This window comes from Diorhabda carinulata, chromosome 4 (genome assembly GCF_026250575.1).
Source record: "Diorhabda carinulata isolate Delta chromosome 4, icDioCari1.1, whole genome shotgun sequence".
Classification (NCBI taxonomy): domain Eukaryota; kingdom Metazoa; phylum Arthropoda; class Insecta; order Coleoptera; family Chrysomelidae; genus Diorhabda; species Diorhabda carinulata.
In genome coordinates, this window is record NC_079463.1 from 24,624,651 (window position 1) to 24,650,923 (window position 26,273).

At 30.7% G+C, this 26,273-nt stretch overlaps 1 protein-coding gene across 2 annotated transcripts; it reads left to right on the forward strand.

Moving 5' to 3' along the window:
- The first annotated feature begins 30 nt into the window (after positions 1-30).
- Positions 31-26,028, forward strand: LOC130893443 (phosphatidylinositol 5-phosphate 4-kinase type-2 alpha). Of its 2 annotated transcripts, none has more exons than XM_057799571.1 (8): positions 31-396; positions 452-549; positions 606-716; positions 5,336-5,474; positions 6,362-6,601; positions 7,785-7,887; positions 9,675-9,911; positions 12,553-26,028. In XM_057799571.1, exons 1-8 carry the CDS (start codon positions 271-273, stop codon positions 12,786-12,788), a joined length of 1,290 nt encoding a protein of 429 aa, XP_057655554.1. In that variant the 5' UTR covers positions 31-270; the 3' UTR covers positions 12,789-26,028. The 2 variants fall into 2 exon arrangements, with proteins under 2 accessions (XP_057655554.1, XP_057655555.1); XM_057799572.1 differs by having other exon boundaries at positions 9,675-9,869.
- Positions 26,029-26,273: the final 245 nt, after the last annotated feature.

Consider the following 26,273-nt stretch of genomic DNA (forward strand, 5'->3'; position numbering starts at 1 on the left):
ATTTGATTTAGAAATCTGGCAGCACCGCTCATTTACAAATTTATCAAACAACACTGCAGGGAAGTAATCAATGAAGGTGTGTGTCGAAGTTAGAATAACTAATTTATTCGGAATAGGAATGATTTTTGTAAAAAAATATTCGACTAGGTACTGTTCGGATAATTAAATCGTTATCAAATATATTAATTATCGTATCATTGATGTTTTACCAATGATGTTTATCTAGTCGCAAAAGCTGAATTGGTGGTTATAAAAAAATTGACTGTCAAAATGAGTAGTAGCCAGGGTCTTTCGAAGTTAAAAAAGAAACATTTTCGAGTGAAACATCAAAAAGTAAAGCTCTTCAGAGCCAATGAACCATTCCTGTCTGTATTTATGTGGGGTATCAATCATACAGTAAGCTTTTGTTTATATACTAATCACTTGATTTCTAATGTTTATTATTTTTCAGATTAATGAACTAATGCACGTTACCATACCGGTAATGCTATTACCGGACGATTTTAGAGCCTACTCGAAAATTAAAATTGACAATCATCTATTTAATAAGTAAATTATAGCAGTATTATCTATTCAATCCTAGTACCATCATAATCTATTTTTAGGGAAAACATGCCCTCCCATTTCAAAGTTAAGGAATACTGTCCTATGGTATTTAGAAACATCAGAGAAAGATTTGGAATTGATGATCTTGATTATAAAGAATCGTTAACAAGGTTAGTAGGTGTTATTTTAAGTTAATTATATTCCATTTCATCACACTAATTTATTACAATTGCTTCCACAATACCATTGTTCAAAGATTTTGTTTTAATTTCATTATTTACATTTTTTAGATAAATATATGTTTTTCAAATTAAGATTTGTAATTCTGATATCATATTTACACATAAATTTACGAGGTATATAGACATTCTAAAGTTAATAAAAGGAGAAATATTTTTAACCCCTTAACGTACAATTTTTTTTGAGTAATCGGCAAAAAAAACAACATAGGCATTGTTGGATAGATAGATATCCAACCAAATCAAATGTTTCCATTTTTACCACCCTTGATTTAACTTCTATTCTGGTGGAGAATTTTGATATACAGTAAAAGCTTATTTGTGGATTAAAAAAATGCAACCCAATTCCTATATTCATGGCTAAAGGTTTCTTTATTTTCTGATCTAATTGATACATACATATTAGTAAAACGATTAATTAATTTGTGACAAAACTTAAGATTCATCAATCTACATATAATTGCTTGTCAAATGTCAAGGTTGTGTTCAGAAATTTCATTTGTGACAAAACTTAAGATTCATCGATCTATATATAGTAAGTTGTCAAATATTTTTGTTGTGTTCAGAAATTTCATTTGTGACAAAACTTTGGATTCATCCATCTACATATAGTAGGTTGTCAAATGTCAAATATTATGGTTATGTTCAGAAATTTCATTTGTGACAAAACTTAATATTCATGATCGACATAAAAATAATCTGGTAGATAGTTAACTACTATAGTTAGCTATAATTAAGTTTATTTTTTACCTTCTGAGAATATATATGTAGATAGAAAGATATAAAAATTCTAATTAGTTATTCATTTTATACTATTCTTTCAATTTGATTTCTGAATGACAGTTAACACATCAAAGGAAAAAAAATTGTTGTATTTATTTAATTCTGAGCATTTTCATATTTATTCACCTTTTAAACCTTCTCTGCACTTCGCAAATAATTCAAGACCAAAATTAGCCAAATCGGTCCAGTGGTTGTCGAGTTTTAGCGAGACTAACAAACAGCAATTCATTTTTATATTGATTTTGAATTTATTGGAGCTTTATGTGCTGTTGAATAGTACTACTAACCAATTTAACTGTATCATCAACACTCTTACATAAATGTTTGTCTGTAAATGATTTAAAACAATTGTTTTCGTCAATTGTTAAAGGACTTATTTTTTTGTCGTTTACTTGGCACTTCCAAGTTTTCCATAATTGTAATAGAATTCACAATAGACGCACACTGCACCATCCAAGTTGTAACTAACTGTCAAGAATACATAACTTGGATCTCATTACTGTATGGAAAAACCTAAAATTGTATTTTTGTCGAAATTTGTCGGGAAGAGAGCCTTTGAATTAAAATAAAACCAAATGTCTTTTATTGGCAGTTAGGTACTTCTAGATCTTATGATATGGTTATGTAATTTTTTGGTTTTTCCAAACCTTTTTTTTATTATTATTGTTATTAGCTCTTGTACATTCATGAAAATTTAAGGAAAAACTAAAACTATTTTGTAATGATATTCAAAATGAACGTAATAAGCTTTGGATTGGTAATTATGTTTTATTACTCTCTCATAAATAAAAATAGACTATAATCACTATATAAACAGGATTTTAAAAATTCATGTCACAATTTGTTTAATGTTTTATTGGTCATTTATTAGTATGCTATGAATAAACTTGAGATTTTATCGTCAACTTTAAATAAAATTCTACTTGAAAATAATAAAACTTTATCTCAATATACTGAAGTAAAATTATTTGTTGAAACATTAGTTGTTGTAATATGAAGTACTGTTATTCATTTGAAAAAATATTAGTAATCTGTCTATAAAACAGAACATAATATGTGTTATATAACCTTCACAGTAATCCATATATGCCAACAAATAATCCATTTATTTAAACACTTGATTTTGAAAACATTTAAACAAGATGAAAGGACTTATGATATATATATATATATATATATATATATATATATATATATATATATATATATATATATATATATATATATGTATATATATAGACAGAGAATTCGTTTACCGAGTAGAAAGCATTTTCCAGTAAATATGCCAAATTATTGCAAAATGCGGGAAAAGATGATTTCAATTGGCAAGTGATTGTGCATTTTTTTTTTCATTGTAAAATATTGAGCCCTTAACTAATTCTGAACGTGGAGTAGCAAGCATTGCAATTGACAATTTCCCACTGTACCCTTTTTCAATCTGCATTTTATCCTGATGAAACATTCCACCATGTTCATCTGATATGAATCCAAGATTTTTAGGAAAGAAATCTAAATGTGAGTCCAAAAAATTGAACCTTGAGTGACATATTGTATCATAAAACTTCATAAGCAGAAGGAAGCTCCCGAATTATTTTTCGGTAGTTTACAGGTTTTGTATTCCCAAGAAATATATGACAATGATGACTCAAGCTCTTTTTTCTGCTTTGCTCAATTTCGAATCAAAAGCTTCGTCTTTCATTAGCTCATGTATCTGTGAAACTACAAAAATTCCTTCCTTTAATTTTGCGTCACTGATTCGAGGTAATTTTCTTTTTTTTTTAGATATTGAAAACCTGCATAATCTTTATTGTGGTAACAGAAAAATTTTTGAGATATATTTTTAAGCCCAGGATTTAAATTTGTTTTTAGTGGTCAAGTTTTTATTTTGTAATGTTTTTCTCTTTTTCTCCTTGTAACCCAGTAAGTATTGCGACGAATTTTAAATCAGCACAGACAAGAGAATATCCAATTTTTTGTAATACCTCTAGGTTTGTATTATTTTCGTTCATGGTCGTAGCATGTGCAATGGGCACAGATGGGTATTTACTACCATTCTGGAGTCTCCATTCACTAGAATCTTCTGGAAAACTCTGTGTGCAGCATCATTACAATGTACCAAGATCATTTAAGTCACTTTCTTTAAGTAAATGAGGTTCTTTAGATTTACTAGAAGATCCAGACAAAATGTACGAAGATGAAGATGTACCTGCAGAAAAAAAACTATTAAGATTGTAGACCATAAATATTTTTATTTTCTACCCTCTCATTAATTGGTGGAACTGGAGGTGAAGTACCTTCACCACGAGGAATTGGTCTCTTTGCAGATGGGACGTTCGGGTATAAGGTATTTTTTTTGAGAACACTCGTGTTGATGTCATGCAGAAGTAACAATCATTTTCATGATGATGAGGCTCACTCCAAATCATTGGTATTGTAAACGACTTGGATTTGTTGTTTCCTTTAAGCCAGCCTCTCAAAGTTCTCGAACAGCTGTTGCAACATACTTTTGACAATCAACTTTTTATCTCGCTCATCGATATAAAATCCAAAATATAGATTATAAGCTGTTATAACAAGATCTGTCATGGCATTTCGCTGTGTTTTTAGTACGAATTTCCCACAAATGTAGTAAAAAAAGTCTGTAGAATTTTTACATTTTATAACCTAAACTTATTAAAATAATTTTCAAACATCTATTTTATATTTATTGTAAACTACATATAAAAAACTCAAAACCTATATAGAGAACATGAACTTGATGCAAAAATTACCAAAACATCTGATATAACATGTAAACAATTATAAAACAAGTTTTCACTCAACTGTTGTAAAATCACAGCGAATACTACGCATGCGCGTATTTATTACCATAAAAACCCTTTTCGGCACTTTCTTTTTTATTCTTTCAACTTTATAAAACTCATTTTGTATTTATATACTCTGTTTCTAACATTGATCGCAAAAAAATTAAAAAAGCCAAAATTTTTGAAATCTAAAAAAATCTAGACGTGATGGAAAAAATCTGCCAACGGGAATAGATTCAGAAAATTTGAATGGTCATATTTATAACAAAAGTTTTTAAAGGAGGATTTCATTGTAGACCAGGATAATCAACAATTTTAAAAAAAATTTTTCCGTTTATAATGTATTATATCCAGACAAGAGACACAATTTTTTAATTGATAAATTTTAATAGTTATTTACATCTGGGAAGGGATTTAGTACGGTCAAGTAAGTCAAGAATATCTAATCAAGTACCGTACTAATAATCACGGACGTATATCATATTCACATTTTCATATTGTTTTCGGTTTTAGATAAAAAGGAAAATTATATTAAAATATATTACCCCACCACTACACCAACACTCACCATTACACCATCCGAAGCGCGTTTCGATAACCAATTTATCGTCTTCAGAGTCTGAAGGTCAGGCAGTGTAATCGTGAGTGTAGTAGTGGTGTAAAAAGTGTATTCAGTATGAATAACGCCAACGGTTCGAGAAATTCTTAGTAATGTCACATTTGACAATTTTACTGAAAAATAGCTCCTTTCATTATTTAAAAAAATAAAAATTAAAAGGGATCTCTAAGATAACATTTTAAACAAGGATAAAAACAAATATTGGCTTACTGTAAATTCCTATTTCACCAAAATGTTGTTTTATTTTAAAGCAAATCAGTAAATTGACGTTTTTTTGCATATTTTTGGTTTTCTATTTACAAATTTAGATTTCCCTAGTGATATTTTTGTTATCATCATTTTAGATCTCAACCTTTACCAGACGATTCTTCTGGTAAAAGTGGAGCGAAGTTTTATTTGAGTTATGATAAGATTTTTATAATTAAAACTCTCACTTCTGAAGAAGTAGAACGGATGCATTCGTTCTTGAAAACGTACCATCCGGTAAGTAGTTTCATGTTTCAATTTAATTATCTATTAATTAATTAATAATTAGGGCTATTTTTCGTTTGCGGTGGATAATTTGGACACATTCAGAATGTATTATGAATATCTTCTGGACGTCTCAAATGTGTATGCTTTGTTCAGAACATACATTCCTCCACGAACGATTTATGAACGTCTAAAATTATAATTTGAATTCAAAACTAGCTAGTAAAATGAAATGTATATAATTAACTCGCCAATTATAGTAAAACTTCGGCTTAGCGCTCTTCTATTTGAACCCGGGGATTCCCAGAAATTGTTCGCAGCGCTGAGTTTCCAAATAACATACAAAACAGTGTTGGTGCGTGACAATGGCTGCGTCATCTATGTGTCAGTCACGTGACTTATTTACTGATGTAATAGGATACTCTCTATGAGGAATGCCTACTCAAGATATGGTGCAGCACAAAGAATCACACGATTTGTTGAAAACTAGAAAAATAGATAATGTTGAAACAAAAAAGAAAAAAATAAAAGTTTAGTAAATTCCCGAAATTTCAACCGTGAAAATGTGAAAACCAACCTGGAAAAATCGAGAGAAGGGCGGGAAATTGATTTTCAATTTTTACTAGACACCTTGAATACATTACAAGCTCATTTATTCAACTTTGAATGTTGGCTTTCACATTTGGTTTGTACCTCTAGTACCTCCTCATCTACTGGGTGTTTTCAGATTCCAAAAAATGCTCCAAAGAAAGAGGAGAGAAATATCAATCAAATGAGAAAGTTTTCTGTCAAATAGCCTTGTACTTTGATATTGTTAAAAAATAATTATACAAAATTGGTGTAGGAAGTTACTGTACTTATAGTATCACTTGTGTTATGAATAAATAATTTTTTTGTAGTACATTGTGGAAAGGCACGGAAAAACTCTTCTTCCCCAGTATCTGGGAATGTATCGCCTAACAGTAGATAACGTTGAACATTACATAGTAGTAAGTAGGAACGTGTTTTCGAATCACCTCAGTACGCACAGGAAGTTCGATTTAAAAGGATCAACGGTCGATAGAGAAGCGTCAGAGAAGGAAAGAGAAAAGGAATTGCCGACGTTAAAGGACAACGATTTCGTCAATGAACAAATGAAGGTTAGATAAACTTTTGTTTGTCTGTTGTAAGTCATAAGTTTTTAAATTTTTTTCATACAGTAACTACTGAATTTTTAAAAACTTTCTTCAATTTCTTTCTTCTTCTTTTTTTATGTGCTGTGGACCCCCCATTTTCCGCAAAAATTTTTCATAAGTAGTTACCTAGAATAGTTAATCTCCCGAACGATTTTGGAAAATTTTTTAATAATAATTTTTTCATAACGAAAAATTTTTTATTGAAAAATTAATTAAAAATCAACCGTTAAAGATATAATAATGAAGCTTTCAGGATTTATTGTTAAATACCTATATTTTAATAAAACATTAATGACTTGAAATTATTTGTTTATTTCCATATTGTTATCTAATTTAAAAAAAAAACAAATGAAAATTTCATTGAGTCCTCGTTTTTTTTATCAGTACGTTATTTATTTAAGTTCAATATTTCGAGAGAAAATTTCACTACCCAAAATTAATTTAAACAGAATGGATTTATTTATCACACCGCGCCGAGCGCATCAGACCATATTGCACCTTCTCTCGAATATAATTGAAAATAATTTTGGGATTTATTATTTCTTGATTTTAGGTATCTTCTATTAGAAATTTTTTTTTCATAATTTTTGAAAGATTTTTATCTATTTTATAATCCACTAAGGTCTACATTCTCTATTCCCTGAAGAAAAACAATCAACTATATGCACAGACTCCCTCATCCTATTATCCATGATATTTGGGTCTGTATTAACCTTCTTGTAAGGTCCAGTTTTAACATTATGTTAATCTGAGTTCCATCTCAATCCGGAATGAACTTTTGTATCGCACTATCGCACTGCAAAAGAAGCTTCCACGCCTAATCTTCACAATAACTGCTACCGATGGGGGAACTACTGGACAAGTTGCAACACTAACAACATGAAAATCATCAGTCCATCGACGTACCTCCTCTAAGTCGAATAAATACAGTAGTTGTGTCTAGATTACATATTTGGCACACCTGATTGACTCTTAATGGTCGTTTCTGAACCTCCCAAATGTCCTAATGAATTTTTTGTTGATTTCTAGTTTACCATGATTGTTATTAGTACGCTTTTCAATATTTTTGATTGATTATTCTTCTTGATATTAAGTATTGTTAATATTTTTATACATATATAATTTAAATTCTATTTATTTTTATTAGGTGACAATAGGCGAAGAAGCAAAGGCAAAATTAATGGAAACGCTCACAGCAGATGTTGATTTTCTTACCAAATTGCACTTAATGGACTATAGTTTACTCTTAGGTAACTTGTTTATTTAATTTATTACTTCTCCTTCATTCTACCAAATTATAGGACATTGTCTAAATGTAATAAATTTATATATTTCAGTAGGCAAGAAAATCCCTGAACTTCATTTCAAAGGTTAATTGAAGATCCAATTATTTTAAGATTTTCCGGAAAGGAACAGAACTCTACTAGACTTTCAAGAACTTTGAACTATCTATATATAATATCACTCAATAAGTCATGTGATTGACACACAGATGGCGCTGCCATTGTCAAATCCATATGACGTTTATGAAGTATCAACTTTCAAAAGATTTTGTGGAAAATTTCAAGACTTCAATTAGTCAGAAAAAAGTGACAGCCATTTAAGTGAAGCTACTTTTGTTATTTTCAAAACAATTTTGTGTGTTAATTTATCATTGCTTCTTGATGGAAAAAAATACTGTACATGGCTTTAAAAGCTCTCCTCCATCAAAAAGAACCTTTTTTTAATGGTTTACTGAATTTAAACGTGGTCATGCAGTCACAGATGATGGTGAGAAGTTTACTCCAAAAAACATCAAAAAAGTCCACAAATTAGTTGTATCTAATCATAAATTGAAAGGCTGAGGCCGTAAAGATATCAGAAAGCATCGATGGCAACGATGGTTAAATTGAACGAATTCCACTTCGAGTTGCTTCCTCGTCCACCGTATAGTCCAGATCTGGCCTCCAGTGACTACTGATCTCAAAAAATGCTTGCCGGTAAGAAATTCACCTCAATTAAGAAGCAATTGCTGAAACTGAACCCTATTTTGAGGCAAAAGACAAATCCTTCTACAAGCAGCGCATCGAGTAGTTCAAGAAGCGTTGGAGTGATTGTATTGCTCTTGAAAGAGATTATGTTGATGAATAAAAATCGTTTTTTCTTAGTTATTCACACGACTTATTGAGTGATGTGTTTTACAAAAAAAAAACCAAAAAGTTACCTCCACATAATCATAATATCCAGCCTTAATCAGTGGAGGATTTACATTCTTGGCGTAATTTGAAAATATTCTGCACAGAACACATAACCAACATTATGCAGAGATTGGATAAAGAAAAGGAAGTCATCTACTGGAGTATTAAGATATAACAAATACCATCTTTTGAAGTTGATTGTCCAAAGCAAAGTGAGGACCAGGTAGAAGACGGCGTTCATGGTTGCACAACCTACGCCAGTGGTTGATCTGTTTAGAAACGCAGTAAACTTGATAAGAATAACCAACGATCGTAACGTATAAGGCAATGAAAGAAGAAGAGGTCTTTATCTATCACTATAAGCTCATACCATTTCCCTGGTCAGTTCGCACTCATTCGGGTGATCTTAAAACTTCGTACAGATTACTTTTTTATCCACTCTCTAATCTGGAACATTTTAAATATGGTTTCCATATTGATAATTGTTCTTTTGAGATCATTACTGAACACTGTTTACACCAACACTCACAATTACACTATCTGACGCGCGTTTCGATAACTACGTTATCGTCTTCAGAGACTGAAGGTCAATTTACCTACAAGGTGAACTGAATGAAAAAAATTGAGTACTAAACACTCATTCAATATTTATTTTCGAAAGATAATATTCCTACGGATATGAAAGAGGAGAAGACACAGCATTATTGTTTCCTTGTTAGGTTAGAATCTTTTGAAACAACTCTCATAGTTGATTAACTTTTTAAAACGCTTTTTCTATAAAAAATAAATTTAATCCTATAAATGAACATAAAATAAGTTTTCTTAATGTTTCCAAATTAAAAATACAATTAATATGATAGGTATACACGAAGTGGAAAGGGGGGAGCAAGAACTTCAGAGACAACGTGAACTGGAAGCCGAAAATCCTCAAGAATCTGATGAAAGCGAAAGCGGTTCCGGTTTAGAAAATCGGACGATGGGAATTACGACCCCACCCGATTCTCCAAATGCTTTCGGGCATTACCTCCATCGCGAACACAGTCTCCAATACGAAGGTAAATTTAATAAAATTTACCAGTATTTAGACTTAGTGACAGGTAAGCTCGAAATAACATCTTTTAATTAGGGAGACGCTTTAGTAGAGCTTATCGTCGTGTCGTGAAATCGAACAATCTGATGTAGTGAATAAATTTAATTTTATAAAATCATACAATTATTTATTCTTGATGAACACGAGGTTATCGTACCGGCAACGTAGCATGTGCTGTTAAAATACAGTTTTTAATTATTAGTTACGTATAAATAAAATATTTTTTTATATATGAAAATAAAGTGAATAAACCTTTTATAGGTTAAGTTCTTACATTCTTACATGATCAGGTTGAGAATTAGATGCATAATAAACCTAATTACATTGAAATATTAGAATAAGTTAAATTTGAATATTACTTACATTAAAATGATCCTGGCAATAAAAATAATTACATTTCGCAAGATCGTCAAAACGACCAACACTTTCAAACCATTTTTGTTTTATATTCGAATTTCTTGGCATAAAAAAATCTTTATCAGGTGTTTCAGTCGTGGTATTTTTACATCCTGGCACAAAATACGATTTATATACCATTTTTGAGATTAATCACAGTTTATTGTAGAATAACCGAGAGAATGACTCTCATTTAGTTTGTATCATGTTCAATGTTTATTTTATACCCATGACGTCACGCATTATGACGGCCTTATTGAAATGTTTAAACTACCTACAAAATTTTTGAATTTTTAATAATTTTTTTCTCTATTATATATCCAAAACAATTTTTTTCTCAAACCATGCAAGTACTCTGTTAAGTTTATTTCATAATTAGTTTTTTAACTTTACAGCTAATTTTCTTGTATAATTTTTTCTGTGTAATAATGTATCGATGTTAGATTTGAAAAAAAATTGACATTATTCCTACATCAGATTGACAAAACACCTTCTTTGTTTTTTGTTAGTTTTGCTTTTTTGATGAATAAACTTTTTGATATAATTTGCCATTAATTCAGATCTAAACAGTGATCGGTTTCATTTTTCGATAACTAAACATTACTTTGAAAAGAAATTTTAATATTTTTAAAATCATTATTTTTGAATTCATATGTCTAATATTAATAATTTGTGTAATTATTAATTATAAAAGATTATTGTCTATAGTTTATACGTTTGTTCATTTACATTCCTATAAATAATATTCATAATAGAATTCAGTTTTGTGATTTTTTAGGTTCGTTCAAATTTTTCAAAGTATATCCACACCTCAAACCGAAACTTAAACGCATAAGGCTACAAGGTATAAAGTACGAGTGAAAAGTTTTTCTTTTTTCTCTTTAAAAATCTTTGAGATTTTACAGTTTATTATTAACCCTGAAATAGCGTTAGCTTTCGATTGAGCTTTATTTTTTTTCTAATATAGTATAAGGAAAATGAAATATAAAGTGGCGCCGTCAATGGAATTATTATACAAAAATATAGATAAGGCTTTCTTATACCTTTTGTGTCTGTACCAAAGACATATTTGTTTCCTATGTGGGATTTATTGATGAAATACCTGTTTATTGCATCAGAGCTCCGTTAAAATGAGGAATTCCAATAGAAAAATATGCACGGATAGGGAAGTTTTCAGTTTAGGCTCTACAAATAATTTTTTTATATTTTCTTTCATTTAGGTTAGAACTACGTGTGAATAAGCTGAATGGAAAAAGTTTTAAAAGCTTTATTCAAATTGGTGACAGCTTTAAGCATTAGCGGTGTTCTTTGTGCTTATAATAAAAATATATATGAGGGATATTCATAAAAAAACTGAATAGCCCTCATATATAACGTTTAAGTTTTCTAATTTATTAAAATAAATCAAAAACTTTTTTGATATTTCATTAGTCACTTCTCCAATAGTTCCAAAACTAATGCTTTTTTGTTAGACCGGTTTGTTTGTTAGTATGCGATAGATTAGTTTTAAAATTCATGAATTATTTTCGTGATCGGGTAAAAATGTTGTTGTTAATTATTGTCTAGCACTTATCAGGCACTTCTTCAATACACTGGAAACTATATCTCAAAAACAGTCGTCCTCTATCCATTTTTTTTAATAAATTTATTGATTTGTTAAGAATATCAAAAATGTGAAAAAAAATCAGAAATTATAATAAATTATAGGCAGGTAAAGTGGGGGCTATAATAAAACGGTGCAACCGGAACCAAAAAATGCTATCGCATTGACCTTAGCCAAAAAACATCACAAAATGGCGTCGACATGAATAAATTCTAAGACAGAGGCGATAGAGAGATATATAAAAAAGATTTCCACAAAATTTCAAAGTATTCGCTCGGGTAGAACTTGAGAGATTGTGTCAACCACTTCAAAAAACTAGTTTCGAAAAAAAAAACATTTAGAGTTTGAGAAACAATTCCAATCTCCGAAAATAATGCGAATTTTTAAAAAATCCGGTTAAGAACATATTATTAAGGGTCTAAGTTTTGAAAATATGAAAAAATCGTTTTTTTTCAAATTTCTAGACCAAAATACCCCCTTAATACATAAATTATAAAATTAATATCTTGTGTCAATGTTTGTTTGCGTTTTGTGTTTGATTTTCACGCCTATAGGCCAATACTATAGTGTCAACAACTTTTTTTATTTTTTTAAATTAATTATAGTCTATTGCTCATTTATCAAAAATATAACCACATGCGCTTTTCAGGTGGAATCATACCAGAATTGGACATATACGCAATTCCTTCATCGGAAGTAGCGCCAGTCAAAGAAATTTATTTCATAGCGATAATCGACGTTCTAACCCACTACGGCGTCAAAAAACAAGCGGCGAAAGCGGCTAAGACTGTGAAATATGGATCGAACGTCGACGGAATTAGTACCTGTGATCCGGAACAGTACGCCAGAAGGTTTATTGATTTCATGTCGAAGGCCATTGAGTAAAAATCGCAATTTGCGCTAGTTTTTATTTTTGATTTTATATGTAACCTCATGGATTGGTGGGATAAATCTTAATCTACATTATTAAATATAATTTTTCATCATGATATAAATGTGAAATTGTTATATTCGGAAGCGTAAGACAAACAGTATCGAGAAAAGTGATTTTTTTCATAGAAAATTATTCGTGCTACGTTATACCAAAAATCATATTATTTCTTCAATTTCTTATTTCTTAGACCTTTTGATATGTTTATATTCCTAAATGGTCTTGATTTTAGGTCTTTTCTGTTTGATAATTATTTTTTTCAATAATTTTTTAAAGACATAAAAATTGATGTTTCGACTCCTTAGAGTCTATCAAAATATGATATTGACACTGACAATTTACGTATTAATATCAATTAATAGAGCACCTACACCATGAACATCAAAATAAGAATAAAATCAAAATAGAAATTTATTTATTTCTTAGTCCTTACATATCAAAAATATGTAGCAGTAATCAATTAAATTATTTATAGATTTATTAGAATTAACAAGATAGAACTATACATTTTACTTAAATTATTTATAACTTTTTTGTTCTTATGAATATGAACCATTTCTAAAAATTATCTTTTTCGTGTATTAACTTCCGTTCCAAGAATTTTTGAATCTTTATTATGTTTTTTCGTGGTTCGTTTTATTTTTTTATCGTATTAATGACCTTTTAGTCTATTTTCTAAATACTGAGATGTCTGCCCTATGTAGATAGCGTCACAATCAGTACAAGACACTTGATATATAATATTACTTTGTTTGTTTTTTGGTGTTTTAGATTTTAATTAAGTGAAATATTTGAATAATATATTATGTCCTTGTATATATGGTAAGAAAAAATGTTTTATATTCTGATGTTTCGTTTCTGTTTTGCTTTTTAATTGATTGTAATATCTGTTTATAATTTTTTTTGAATATGTTGTTTATTATCTTTCCGGATATTGTAAATTCTAATTTAATTGATTTCTCCAACATATTTGAGATATAAGGACTAAGGAAAAATTAATTTTATTTATTAGAACAAATTTCTATTTTCATTTTGTTGTCATTGTCAGTGTCGATATCATATTTTGAAAAAGATTAAAAGACGTCGAAACGTCAATTTTTGTCTGTCAAAAATTATTAGAAAAAAAAAACTAATTTCAAAACAGAAGAGACCTAAAATCAAGAACATTTAGAAGCAAAAACTCATATTATAATATCTGGAAATAATTAATCGGAATGGTATAATTTGTCAACAAAAGTTAAACTTTTTTTGTTACACGTAACCTTATACCAAATTTTATCAATGGAAAAAATCGACACATGGTGATATCAAGACATATATTTTTATAAAAAGTACAAGAATCACATTCCTTAATCTACAATGAATAGCTTTGATTTTCGTAAATGTTTGGCTTCTGATAGGTCTCCAACAGTAATCTGCTAGCATTCCTTAACTTTTTTTCCCTTGATAGCGCTTTTCTATTAAAAAAATGTCCTTATGAAATCTTTCGTTTTGTTCGTCACTCGCAACAACCGAATTCTCGGGAAAGAAATCCAGATGAGAGTGCAGGATATATATTTTTAAATACATATTACATCCCAAAGCTTTGTATGAAATTATAAACTCATTGATTAAGTCATTGTGCCATTGGGCCATACATATGTCTCTGCTGTCCCATTCTTAAATGAAATAACAATATTTTGTGTAACCGAACTGTAGCCCAAGCAAAAGATCAATGTCCTTAAAATCTTCACAAAGGTATTTAATTTTTTCAAGAAAGAAATTCATGTTCTCGTAAGTCTCATTCATATCAGAACCACGGACAACTGCTATTGAAGGATATTTGTTTCCGTTGTATAACAACACTGCTTTTAAGATAGTTGTTTAGTCAATGAACAATTGCCAGAGATTTGGATCATATTCAAAATTCAATAAATTCATCACTACAGGAATGCTATTATAATAGACTAAATCATCTGCTCTATAAAATTAAGGTTTCATTTCAGCAGAAATAAGAAATTTTCATACCAGGAGAAAGTAAATTCCAGTCGTTTTATCTAGACCTTCAAAGCTCAGCTTGTCCTTTAGACAAATTTGAATCACATAACTAGTGTCACTCTCTTGAGATACCTTCAGGTTGACTAAGAACAACTTCCGGCCTAGGAACAGAACCTAGACTTTCTGATTGATTTGGAGGCTTTGGTAGAGGCAGTTCGGCACTATGTAGGATAGGTCTTAATAAGAAAGATTCATCCATGTGTATTCATGACAGATGACAAGTGTGGGTACTGGGCAGTGTCTTTGGACTTGGCTGTGACGCCTTTTGATTAATTAAAAAAAAATAATAATCACTTACATGATCATTGGTATACCAAAAGTCTAGATTCTTGTTTATTCCAACCTAATAGGAGTCTCACTCACACATATGTGGAACCCAGGATTTAACTTGGTGGCACACTGGAAAATAAAAATAACACTTTTCAATTAATGGCGTAATTTTTGGACGCTGAGATGTATAGGTTAATTCTCCACACATATAACAAAAACCCTCCGGGTTATTAAAAAATTTTCGCGCTATATTTACGGGGCCTTTAATGAAGTCCCTTTTTTCTTATTCATATCCTTAAATGTCCTTTATGCAAAATTAAAGATTGTATGTTTTATTTATATTACCGCATACTCTTAATTTGACGATCGTACTCAGATACACTGGAAATTTTCACATTGTTACTTTTTTTCTGAAACAACTCTCAGTGGTTACAATCGTCATTTACTCATCGTGTCATTACAAATATATGCGTTAGTACACTTATTACTAACAGTAATATAACAATCTTCATGTAGATCATATGAACCGGAAATTCCGTTCTCCTAAGGCACTTTAATCTGTAAAATATACAATTGTTTTCAGTTTCTATTAATGCTCTGACTCTTACGCTTTAAGATATAACTGTATATTAATCATAGAGTTAATATTGAAGATAGATTGTACTATTGCAAGAGAGAGAAAGAGTATCTTCAATCGCTATGGAAATCAAAATTTATTATTCATTTTCTTTCCCATTCCCAAAGACTTTTCCACAATAAAAAAGGACGATCTACCTGACTAAATATGTCAGACTGTCACAAATTACACGACATTGCCTCAATTTATAGTAAAATGTAAACAAATAACATAATAATAATTAATGTGGTTTCTTTCATATTTACCTCACTTTATAAGGTGAATAAAATGCTAACCTCTGTTCTGGAATGGAATGGACCAATTTTCTTGTCAATGTCACCAAAATGGCTCATATGCTAGCTACACGATTGCTGTAATTTGTGACGTTACAAAATCGAATTATGTGGGGTTAATGAAAGTAGACGGTCCTTTTCCTTGTAGAAAAGCCCTTGTCGCGCTTCCACCACTCTAAACTTCGACGTCATGGTATTCTAACCACAATAGAGTTGAGAGAGATTGATTAATCTGTTACCGTTAATTATCGAACTTATTTTCCCTCTCTATGTTTAATATTGACTCTATTATATAAACCATTGAAGAATTCTGTAAAGTAAATTAATCCTGAGTGGAAAAATTATCTATAGTATATAAAATTTTGAGATTAAGATTTTAACCAGTTCGACAGGGTCGTGCAATTTGCCTTTTACAGAGAGAGGTTATGAGTCTGAGAGTGTATGAAATTGAACCGACCACATTTCAAATATCACAGTAACTATTAATGTAAAATAGAAAAACAAAATGGTCGTTGTTAATTCTAGTCCGTTGGAATGTTCTGTATCGATAAAAACTCTTAACTGAATAGTTTTTTCTTTTGATTGTATGTTATTTTGAAATTTACTATTAAAATATGCTTAAAATGTAGTACTAAAGGTGAAATTCGATGTAAACAAAAATATTACTTGTTTCCCTAGCAAGCACTGACGTTTAAAACGGAGAGATAATTAATGTAAAAAATATTAAAATTCACTCTCATCAGTTATGTACTCGCAATAAAATATTTATACTGTGATTGCAAATGTTATGGTTTATACAGCTTTTTTCAGTGAGTTATTAATACTGAACACACTATACTAACAATTACAAACTTTGTTGGGCGTTTCTATAACTGTTTACCTTCAGTCTCTGAAGACGATAACTTGGTTATCGAAACGCTCTTCAGATAGTGTAATTGTGTTGCTGAAATTCCAACTTGATTCTGTCATTATTTTATATACAGTTTCCAACCATGTTGTCCCATGCCCCACTCAAGCCGTTCTAAAATTCTTATGTCCCTCCAAGTAACATATGGTAAATGTACCAATAGTGTTCACATCAATGTTTTCATTTGGGTGAAATTTTTGGTAGAGCATATTTGGAAAACCCCTAAATTCACACTAAGATATCCTAAGTTTATTGTTTGTGATATTCTATTGTTTAAAGTAATAACTTTAATAAATGAAAAGTATAATTGAATATTTTTAGTAACTTAATTTACTTGAATATTTTAATTATGATGAAGTAGTTTTAAATAAAAAAGTTTCTATTAAAATAATAAAAAGAAAAAGTTAATTTGTTTATTGCCTTTACATGACTACGTGAAATCTTTTAATAAATGAATACAATAACTATTAGTTTAATACCATCAAGTTGATGAAACGAACAATTGAGGTGTGACAATCGACTTTTCATTAGAATTCCAAAACAATTTAAATTTTATTTTTCTGCAGGCTCTACTGTCTAGCTTGCCTAAGCGAAAAAATTCCGATTAGAGAAGTCATTTATTTTCTCCCTAAATTTATGGAAAAAATCCCCAAGTTGGAATCGCTGGTAAATGCAGATGTTTACAAAGGCCATAAAACACAAATCCCTTTAATCGGCTAGAAGGTTATAAGGCAACCCTTATTTTTCTGATATAAAGTTGAATGTCCCACTGTAGGTACATTTACGTACAATTTTTCAGTTTTAACTTGGGAACTCAAATTTATTGATTTGTATTTCAATAAAATCTTTTTATTACTAAACGGTCTTATCTATCACTAATTCGTTTTATGAAGATCATAAACTAAACATTTATAAATACGAATTATTAAGGCTGTTACTAAAAAAAATTTGAAATGTCAAAAATTTTAATTTTTTTAAAAAACTGTCAAATTCGTTATCTTACCTTAATGTGCAGCAAAGACTTCTGTCTTTGGGTAAGATAACGAATATTCAAAGTTAAGTAGAAATATTCTACATACCCAATTACCATTTAATCAATAAGGTAATTTTTTTGAACTTCTAAGCTTATATGCTTACAAATCTTTTGATTCAGTTGGATTTTGATATCATTATCATTTATGGGTGTCTGTTTGTTAAGAAAGTAGAAATGGTTTCTTCTATAGACCCATGGTTTCATAGAAGAGTGGATGATCGTTTTACATGTCATTTTGATTCATCTCCTCATGCATTGATCAGTTAATATCATAGAAATTACCAAATTTTTTTGATAAGATACGACGAAAAGTGATCCCAACATTGTAAAAAAAATCGCATCTTTAATTGTGAAAATCTTTCATCTTTTTTCTGCGAAAAACATGAGGTAGCACTTTCTTTGTATAATGACATCTTTAATTACATTTTGCTCCATAGGATAAATCAAGGTGTGTAGTTTGGTGGCATGTACAGTACGGAAAATTTGCCATCTTCTGTAATCGATTCTTTAGCACCTGGATTCTGGTGCATTAGAGTAAAAATGCTCTTTGTGGCAGACATAATTCAAATGAAGATGGATTTCTGGAACGAAATGTTTTCTGAACCACTCTAGAAATATCTGTTGTTACCCAAACCCTTGATAATGCATAGTTCCAAAAGATCTTGGCTTTTTGACCTTCTCCAAGATTAGTAACTGTAATTTTACAGCTCCAAAAGATATTTGCTTTTTGACCTTCTCCAATATTAGTAACTGTAATGTCACATATCCAAAAGTTATTTGCTTTTTGATTTTCTCCAATATTAGTAACTGTAATGTTACAGATCCAAAAAATCTTGAATTTTGATCTTATCCAAGATTAGTAACTGTAATGTTACAGATCCAAAAGATCTTAGCTTTTTGACCTTCTCCAAGATTAGTAACTGTAATGTTACAGATCCAAAAAATCTTGAATTTTGATCTTATCCAATATTAGTAACTGCAATTTATGATTCCCTGTTGTGTTTACCGAGGACACAAAAATAATTATTTAGATTTAGGAGTACTAGTTTCAGCAAAAGATTCTGAAGTATATCTGGGAATATCTTCCAAAACAACCCTGACTCATTTGCATTATAGATTTGTTCAGGACCAAGGTCTTTAAAATGGTGTTAGGGACTATATATCCGATAAAGTTGGTATCTCCCATTTTGGTGTTCTATTTACATATGTATATTAGGAGTATCAATATTTACTTAGAAACTAATTTTAGAGGCATAACTGACCAACCGAAATAAGACTATTGTATCATCATCATCTTCATTCCAGAGGCCTATGTCCACTGCTGGACAGAGGCCTCCTCCAAATGCTTCCAGTTTTCTCTGCTCTGAGCGGTTGCTACCCAATTTGTCCGTATTCTTTTAATATCGTCTGTCCATCTCGTAGAGGGTCTTCCTGGATTTAGTCTGTCTGTTCTCGGTCTCCAATCTAGAATTCTTTCTGTCCATCGGTTATTTTGTATCCTTGCAACATGTCCTGCCCACCGCCATTTTTGTCTCAGTATTTGGTCTATGATATCTTTAACTCCAGATCGTCTGCGGAATTCGCAGACTACTGTATAAATCATAGCAATTTAACTTTAATTTATGTGCCATTTATTTTTTTGTTTTCGTTGAATATAACGAAAAATTTTTCAAGGACTTTTTTTATGAATCTTATACTAAAAATACTTGGATGAGCAAGTAATTGTTGAAAGGGATGTACAGGGAAAATAATAAATGATTTAAAATTATAGAGCAATTATAATTGAATCGAAATCGTACTAAATTCGATGTTTCTATTGTAAATTATACAGGGATCGTCAGTTGACTGTTGTATTCTCATCACTTGGTTATTTTGAATAATATACCGTAATAATTAATGATGTGAAAATGACGTGTGTCAAAACAATCATAACTTTTTTTTTTAATTGTATGATATAATAGTTACCTTCGTTAAATGTTTTTATAAATTCTGTACACTCAAATATTTGAATTTTAAAGACAATGCTAGAAAAAAGACTTCAAAAATCTGTCCACATTATTCAGTTTCAAAGTAGAGCACCGTTTTTTGGCAGCCACGTCACGCCATTGTCTAAATGGAAGGGTATCGTTTGGGGTCGTTTTTTGTTCTTCCTAAATGTAGCGTAGCACTACCTCCAGTCCAGCACTACGTCTGGAGAAGTAATCACTGGTACAATCACAGCGCTACTATCTTCGTTATCACTTACCTCATTTAGCTCAGAGACCAATTCGATGATAGCAGAATCAGTTGCTTCTTTTTTCTCATTATTGTCACCCAGCAACATCACTGAAGTCTGTGTTCTCACAACCAGGAATGTTTTTTATAAGTTTTAAAAGGAAAAATCGTCATCTAGCTCGTTTTTTTTTCTAAGATTCGGCTATCCAATAAAAAACATCTGTGCTTTGGTTTCTTGGTTTATAACAAGCTAGTGAGCAAACATAGAGCTCGATTTCCGTCACATGACCATTAACTGAATTATCATTTTTAATAAGGTTAGTTGGCAACGTCGCAATCAACCAGTCATAAACTCATTGGCCAACAGTTGGGTGCGCCCAAATCGTGAACTTTATTGAACATAATAAATGGTTCAATTGTCTTGTAAATTTTGATTTGTAAGAACCCTTAACAGAGCAAGAACCAAATATATAGCGTCATTTTACTTATCGGCAACCCTTTCTACTATAGGTATGGTGGTGATTCCATTTGGTTCCTGTTTAGTCCGTCTCCAATTCAGTCCTCTTTTTTTTCTGCATTCCATTTCCTTTTAGATTTGTCTCTTCTTTTTGTTTGTGTTGGGTTCCCTTATCACCTCAACTGTTTTGTCCTCCCTCATTCTTACTGAACACACTGTTTACAATACCACTACTCCAACTTACAGTTTAGCTTCGGTCTCCGAAGACGATAACTTGGTTATCGAAACGCGCGGCAGACAGTGTAATTGTGAGTGTTGGTGTAATGGTCGTGTGAACAGTGTGTTCAGTATGAATATCATTAACGGTTCCAGAACTTTCAACTTAAATCCTTTATTCTTACTACGTGTACAAACCATCTTACCTGTTGATGTTCGTAGTTTTGAACTCACTACGTTCAAGTCGCGTCTAATTGTGTCGATTCTTACTTTATTTTTTGTTATTTCGACACGTCATTTTTATGTCAGTCCCACTGCAGGTATATACTTATATGACAGTAAACTTTTGGCACCCTGTATATTCATATTAGTTCATAATAACTTTCAATATTGTATAAATTTATGTATAGGTAAAGCGTATGAGAATAAATGTTTTATTATTTGTGAATTGTGGTGGAATGAACTCGAACTATTACTATAACATTTAAAAAAAAATAAATATCCTTAAAATATTAGTTTATTTCAATCAAATGTTATTTATAGGAATTATATTTTTCGGTGACATTTTGAATATATAACACAGGCCTACAATGACTTTGGTGCCGCTAAAAGTAAAACAGATTTCAAGTACGTTCGGTACCCTGATAAAAAATTGATACTTACTTTTTTAATGCTACGTGTAGTTTTCGAGATTTCGTAAGGATAAATAAATCAAAAAAACATTTAATAAATTTATTTAAAAAAACCAAAGAAAATTTAATTCAAAACATTTAAATACATTAAATTACTCATTATTTTATAGGTTAGAAGCACCTCTTTATAGATTTTCCGCGGTGGATGTCTTCAGGACATTCCCGTGTAATAGTCCAACAGTAATCTGCCATCATATGCTCATCCCAGCAACCAGTTTTATCTAACGCCTTAACAAATTGCTTCATAAGTCCTAATTTGAAGTGCAATGGAGGCAAAATAATCTTATCTCCAGAAATTAAAGGTGGGTTTATAATATTTTGTTTGCCAACCGTCATGCTATTTCTCAAAGGCCAATCTTTCTTGATCCGGTGATCTTTCTTTGCCCTGCTGTCCCATAAACATATAAAGCATGGAAATTTAGTGTACCCACTCTGTTGACCTAATAGAAAGTTCACCATTTTTAAATCGACACATATAGCCCATTGGTGCTCCGAGTACTTAAGTTTTTATAAAACAAGATCCTCGTTTTGATACTCCTCTTTTAATTTAGTTAAATGAGCAATAGGCATTTTAAACTTCTATTAGAGCTGTCCATAAAAGATCTCCATTCTTCAGCTTTGTACCTTGAGAGTCCCAAGTTCATTAGAAGGCCACCAATATTATTACAATAAACTATATCATTTTCTGAGCTAAAAAATTTTTTTGTATAACCTGTGTAATTATCAAACACAAAATGTTAATATGAGTATATCTAGATTCTTATTGAACACTTGAGCTTTCCAGAAAATTATTTAATATAGTAAACTGCCTGAAAATACATGGGTTTGGGCAAAAATCGTGGTAGTGGTATTTTTGTTTCTTTATAATACCAGTCCTGTTGGAATATGTGACATATGCAGACAAAAAAAGGAGGTTAACTTCTTAAATACCATATAGTCTATCGAAAAACAGAAAACCTATTGGCGTCAAATTCAGTAAAGTTGTGTCCTGGTTTCTTGCATCTTCGACGATTTTCTTTTAAGTCGTGGAAAGTGGCCAACACCATTTCTACTTATTTCCATCTCAGGCGATGGTTTTGCTGGACTTTTCTTTTCCTTAACTGCTTGGTCTACCAAGGATTTATTTATATTGCATAAATTCTCAGCAATTAATAATTTGAAGGAAAGTAGATCCATGATTTCTTGTTTTTTGAAATCATTTGCTCTTAAAACGTAACCTGCTAAATCCAAAATCTGAAAGAATAGTCGAAGGTCATATTTCTTTGATATAATTTTTATTCTATAAGATAAACCATCTACTAAATACACTCCTCCCATAAATTATAACTTTAAATTTTTTTATCAAAAAGAAGATATTATATGAATATTAGTTATTATCTATCTATCCAATTTACAGCCCTTAGGTTCAACTCCTTTTATTGTTGCTTCGTTCTCTACACACCACGTCCCTTTTTTGTCATGTCTTCGTCAGCTGTGAAAGTAAGATCAGGAAATCTATTTGGACTGTACCTAGAACAAAAGAGACCAATTATCACAAAATATCAGATTTTTAATGGGAGAAAGTTAGAATCATATTTTTGGCTACATTTGAACTAGAATTGGGCTCAGTTTTTCTGGTGTAAAATTCCAAATTTTAGATCAGACCAGTGACATCACATAACTCATGAAATTTATTTTCCCATTTATACGGTTTTTTGGGGTTGGGACGCCCCCTTGAAGGAGACAATCTATTCATTAAGATATGAAAGTTGTTGTATTGGTATAGCTCTGATATTTCTCAGTTCCTCAAAATACGTTATCGGTTAATAAACTTCTCTTTCTTCCATTTTATGTAACCAAACTGGTGTGTCCCTTGGGCTATCTTCCTTATTTACTCGTTTCCATTCATATCGTAATTTTACTTTCTTTTGCTGCTTGATTTCTTTTTTTAAATATTTTCTTCAACACTTTCATTATTAGATAATTCTAATTGATCAGATTCTGAATCATAATCATAGTCTATATCATCACTATCCTTAAGGCAAATGTCGTCGCTTTCATAAGGAGGAACTAGAGTATTTTTTTGTCCTCTAATCATCCAAATTATAAAACTTTCTGAGGTTTATTATTTAACACGTAGAAAAATAATTTGGTTGCAAATTGCAACACTATGCGTTTTAAGAGTTAAGAAACTTCACGGTTTCGTTTTTCCACTTCCCAAATTTTTACAAAATGGCTAAAAGAATTATAACCTCAATAAAGTAAACGAACTTAACTGAAAATTTTTAATATTCAAAAAGCTTTTGACATTTCTTGTACTCTGTACACATTTAACCAATTTTTAATATCTGTTCATTTGTACCAGTTATTTCGAAAAAAATAATTCCTATAAAGATTGCAAATTGTCCGTTGGTTAGGTTCTATTTTTATTTTATAAAATTTATATTGTACATAGGATATATTTTGATTTTTATCTGTACATATTATATAATGATGTATTACTGCTGAAGATTTTTTACTTTCTATTTTTAATAAGTTCCTAAATAGTAGGGTAAAATAGAAAAAAATCATTCTTTTTAAATCTTGCGTTGACTTAATGGAAGAATACTTTCTTTTGCTTCAAATGCGCTTATTTCCTTGCAATTTTTACCTTCACCTCATCAAGCAATTGTGCGTATTACTCTCCTGTTATTGTTCTACCTTTTTGAAGATAGTGAATATAATCCCACGACTATCCCATGAAATGGTCACCATCACTCTTTCGGCTAATGAAACCATTTTGCCTTTTTCGTAGCAGATGCACCCTTTGCAATCCACTGTTCCGATTGTTTTTCATTTCAGGAATTAATGGTGGATCCAGGCTTCATATACGATACAGAAAATACGATTTATTTTGCTTAAACTGCGTCAATAAGACCTGGGAAATATTCATAATGATACAGGTACACATTTCCCCTAAAAATTTTCTCAATAAAACTATAATCCTTTGACTCTGGTAATTTCAAGCTGTCCTTTTTTGGAAAATCCAAGTCACATTTTTTTACATTCTTAATGTCCTAATAGCATGCAATTAACTTAATACTTTCCGATGTACCTGGTACACATTTAAGGAAAAACCAACATACTTACATTCCCCTATCTTCTAAATTGTTTCATGGCACACGAACCCAAGCGAGACGTTTTGGATCGAAGAGAAGTTCGCTGTCTCCAGCATCTTCTATTGTCTCACCCAATTTGTCCCAAAATTCTTCTTTCTTTTTTTATCTTGCATCATCATTTGGACCAAACATTATAATTATTGTTGTTCTTTTCTTTACACTCAATTCTTTGTGTAATTCCACTCCAGTTTTTATTATACATATTTTTTAATTGGCCAGAAACCTGAGAAATTGCTAAGTTCATTTGGAAAGATTAATGTGGACACTACAAAACATTTCGTAAGCACTAGTTTTGAAGAACACAAAACCTGTAACAAGTAGAAAAATCAGCAGTAGCAGGACATCCATTAACAGACTACGACGATCACATTAAATTTGTTGCCACAACAACAACAAAGAAAGGGCTTAGGGCTTGACGCCTCACCCACTGCAGCAACAGCCTATACATACCAGCTCTAACCACAGAGATACAACGCTTTCCAAAACCTGTTTGTTTCGTTGAACCAAGTAACCGCCTCTTAAAAACCTACCAAAAATATCTTTTCTATATCAAGGCCAATTAAAATATATCTTATTTCGCTTAAACATGTCCTCATTCCAACCAAAAAACAACCCAATGCAGAGCTCACCCAGAATCAGTTGGAGCAGCAAGCAACTTCTGAAGATGTTATCTGCAAAAGTTGGTGAGAGGTCAGGTAGCAAAAGTTATTTTCGGCGACGGTATCATAGCCCAACAACCCGGAGAAAAGAACAGAATCTAATTAGATTTTATAGAATATAATAATGATGGTTAGTTCGAATCGAAATGTCAACTCCTATTTTTTTTTATTAGTTTTAAAAAAATTTTTTTCTATATTTACCCTACAAATCTTAGATGGTACTAATAAAATTAACCGATTAAATATGATGATAAACTGCTTCTAAACAGATTCGATATCACCACTAGTAATAAGAAGTTTTCAAAGCTCAGCACAAAAATTTTGATCCTGTGATCGTCGCGAAGTCAGTTTTTTGTACTTTTTATAAACATTTTCTACTGCTTCGAGCATTAAATATTCATTTTACTAACAAATACTTGCAATATTCAAACGATATAAACCCTTTTTCTAGTTCTAGATCTTTATATATTAGAATTAACGCTTGTAACGTCAATAGCGGGGGTATAGGCCGTCTCAGTAACTTACCACGGCGGACCTATACGTCCTCTAACTAAACCCATAAAAAAATTATTCCGGGATTATATACGTCGTTATAAAATCAAATTACCTATTTATAATAAATAACTATGGTTCTTGTGAATATAATTATCATCTTTGGTTCCATTTACCTTTATTTTGTTACCCCCGAAGCGTATTAGATAACAAAAAATCAGACCTTACCAAAAGATTTAAAAAAATGTTCTCTAAATAGAAAAATGAATCTGTCCATCATCTGCAAAGTGGTTTTCATGCAATGGTCAATGAGTTGTTAGTCTAAAATAGAAAAATAAACTCATCCCAGTATATTAGTTCTGCGGTCGGTATTTGATACTAGTCCTTCAAATAAGAATAATTTAGTAACAAAAAAC

Excerpts from the sequence above, each read along its gene's own strand:
- LOC130893443 (XM_057799571.1), top strand. The coding sequence starts at position 271 with ATGAGTAGTAGCCAGGGTCTTTCGAAGTTAAAAAAGAAACATTTTCGA. Across the intron at positions 397-451 it reads TGTGGGGTATCAATCATACA|ATTAATGAACTAATGCACGT; the intron begins GTAAGCTTTTGT and ends ATTATTTTTCAG. Across the intron at positions 550-605 it reads GACAATCATCTATTTAATAA|GGAAAACATGCCCTCCCATT; the intron begins GTAAATTATAGC and ends ATCTATTTTTAG.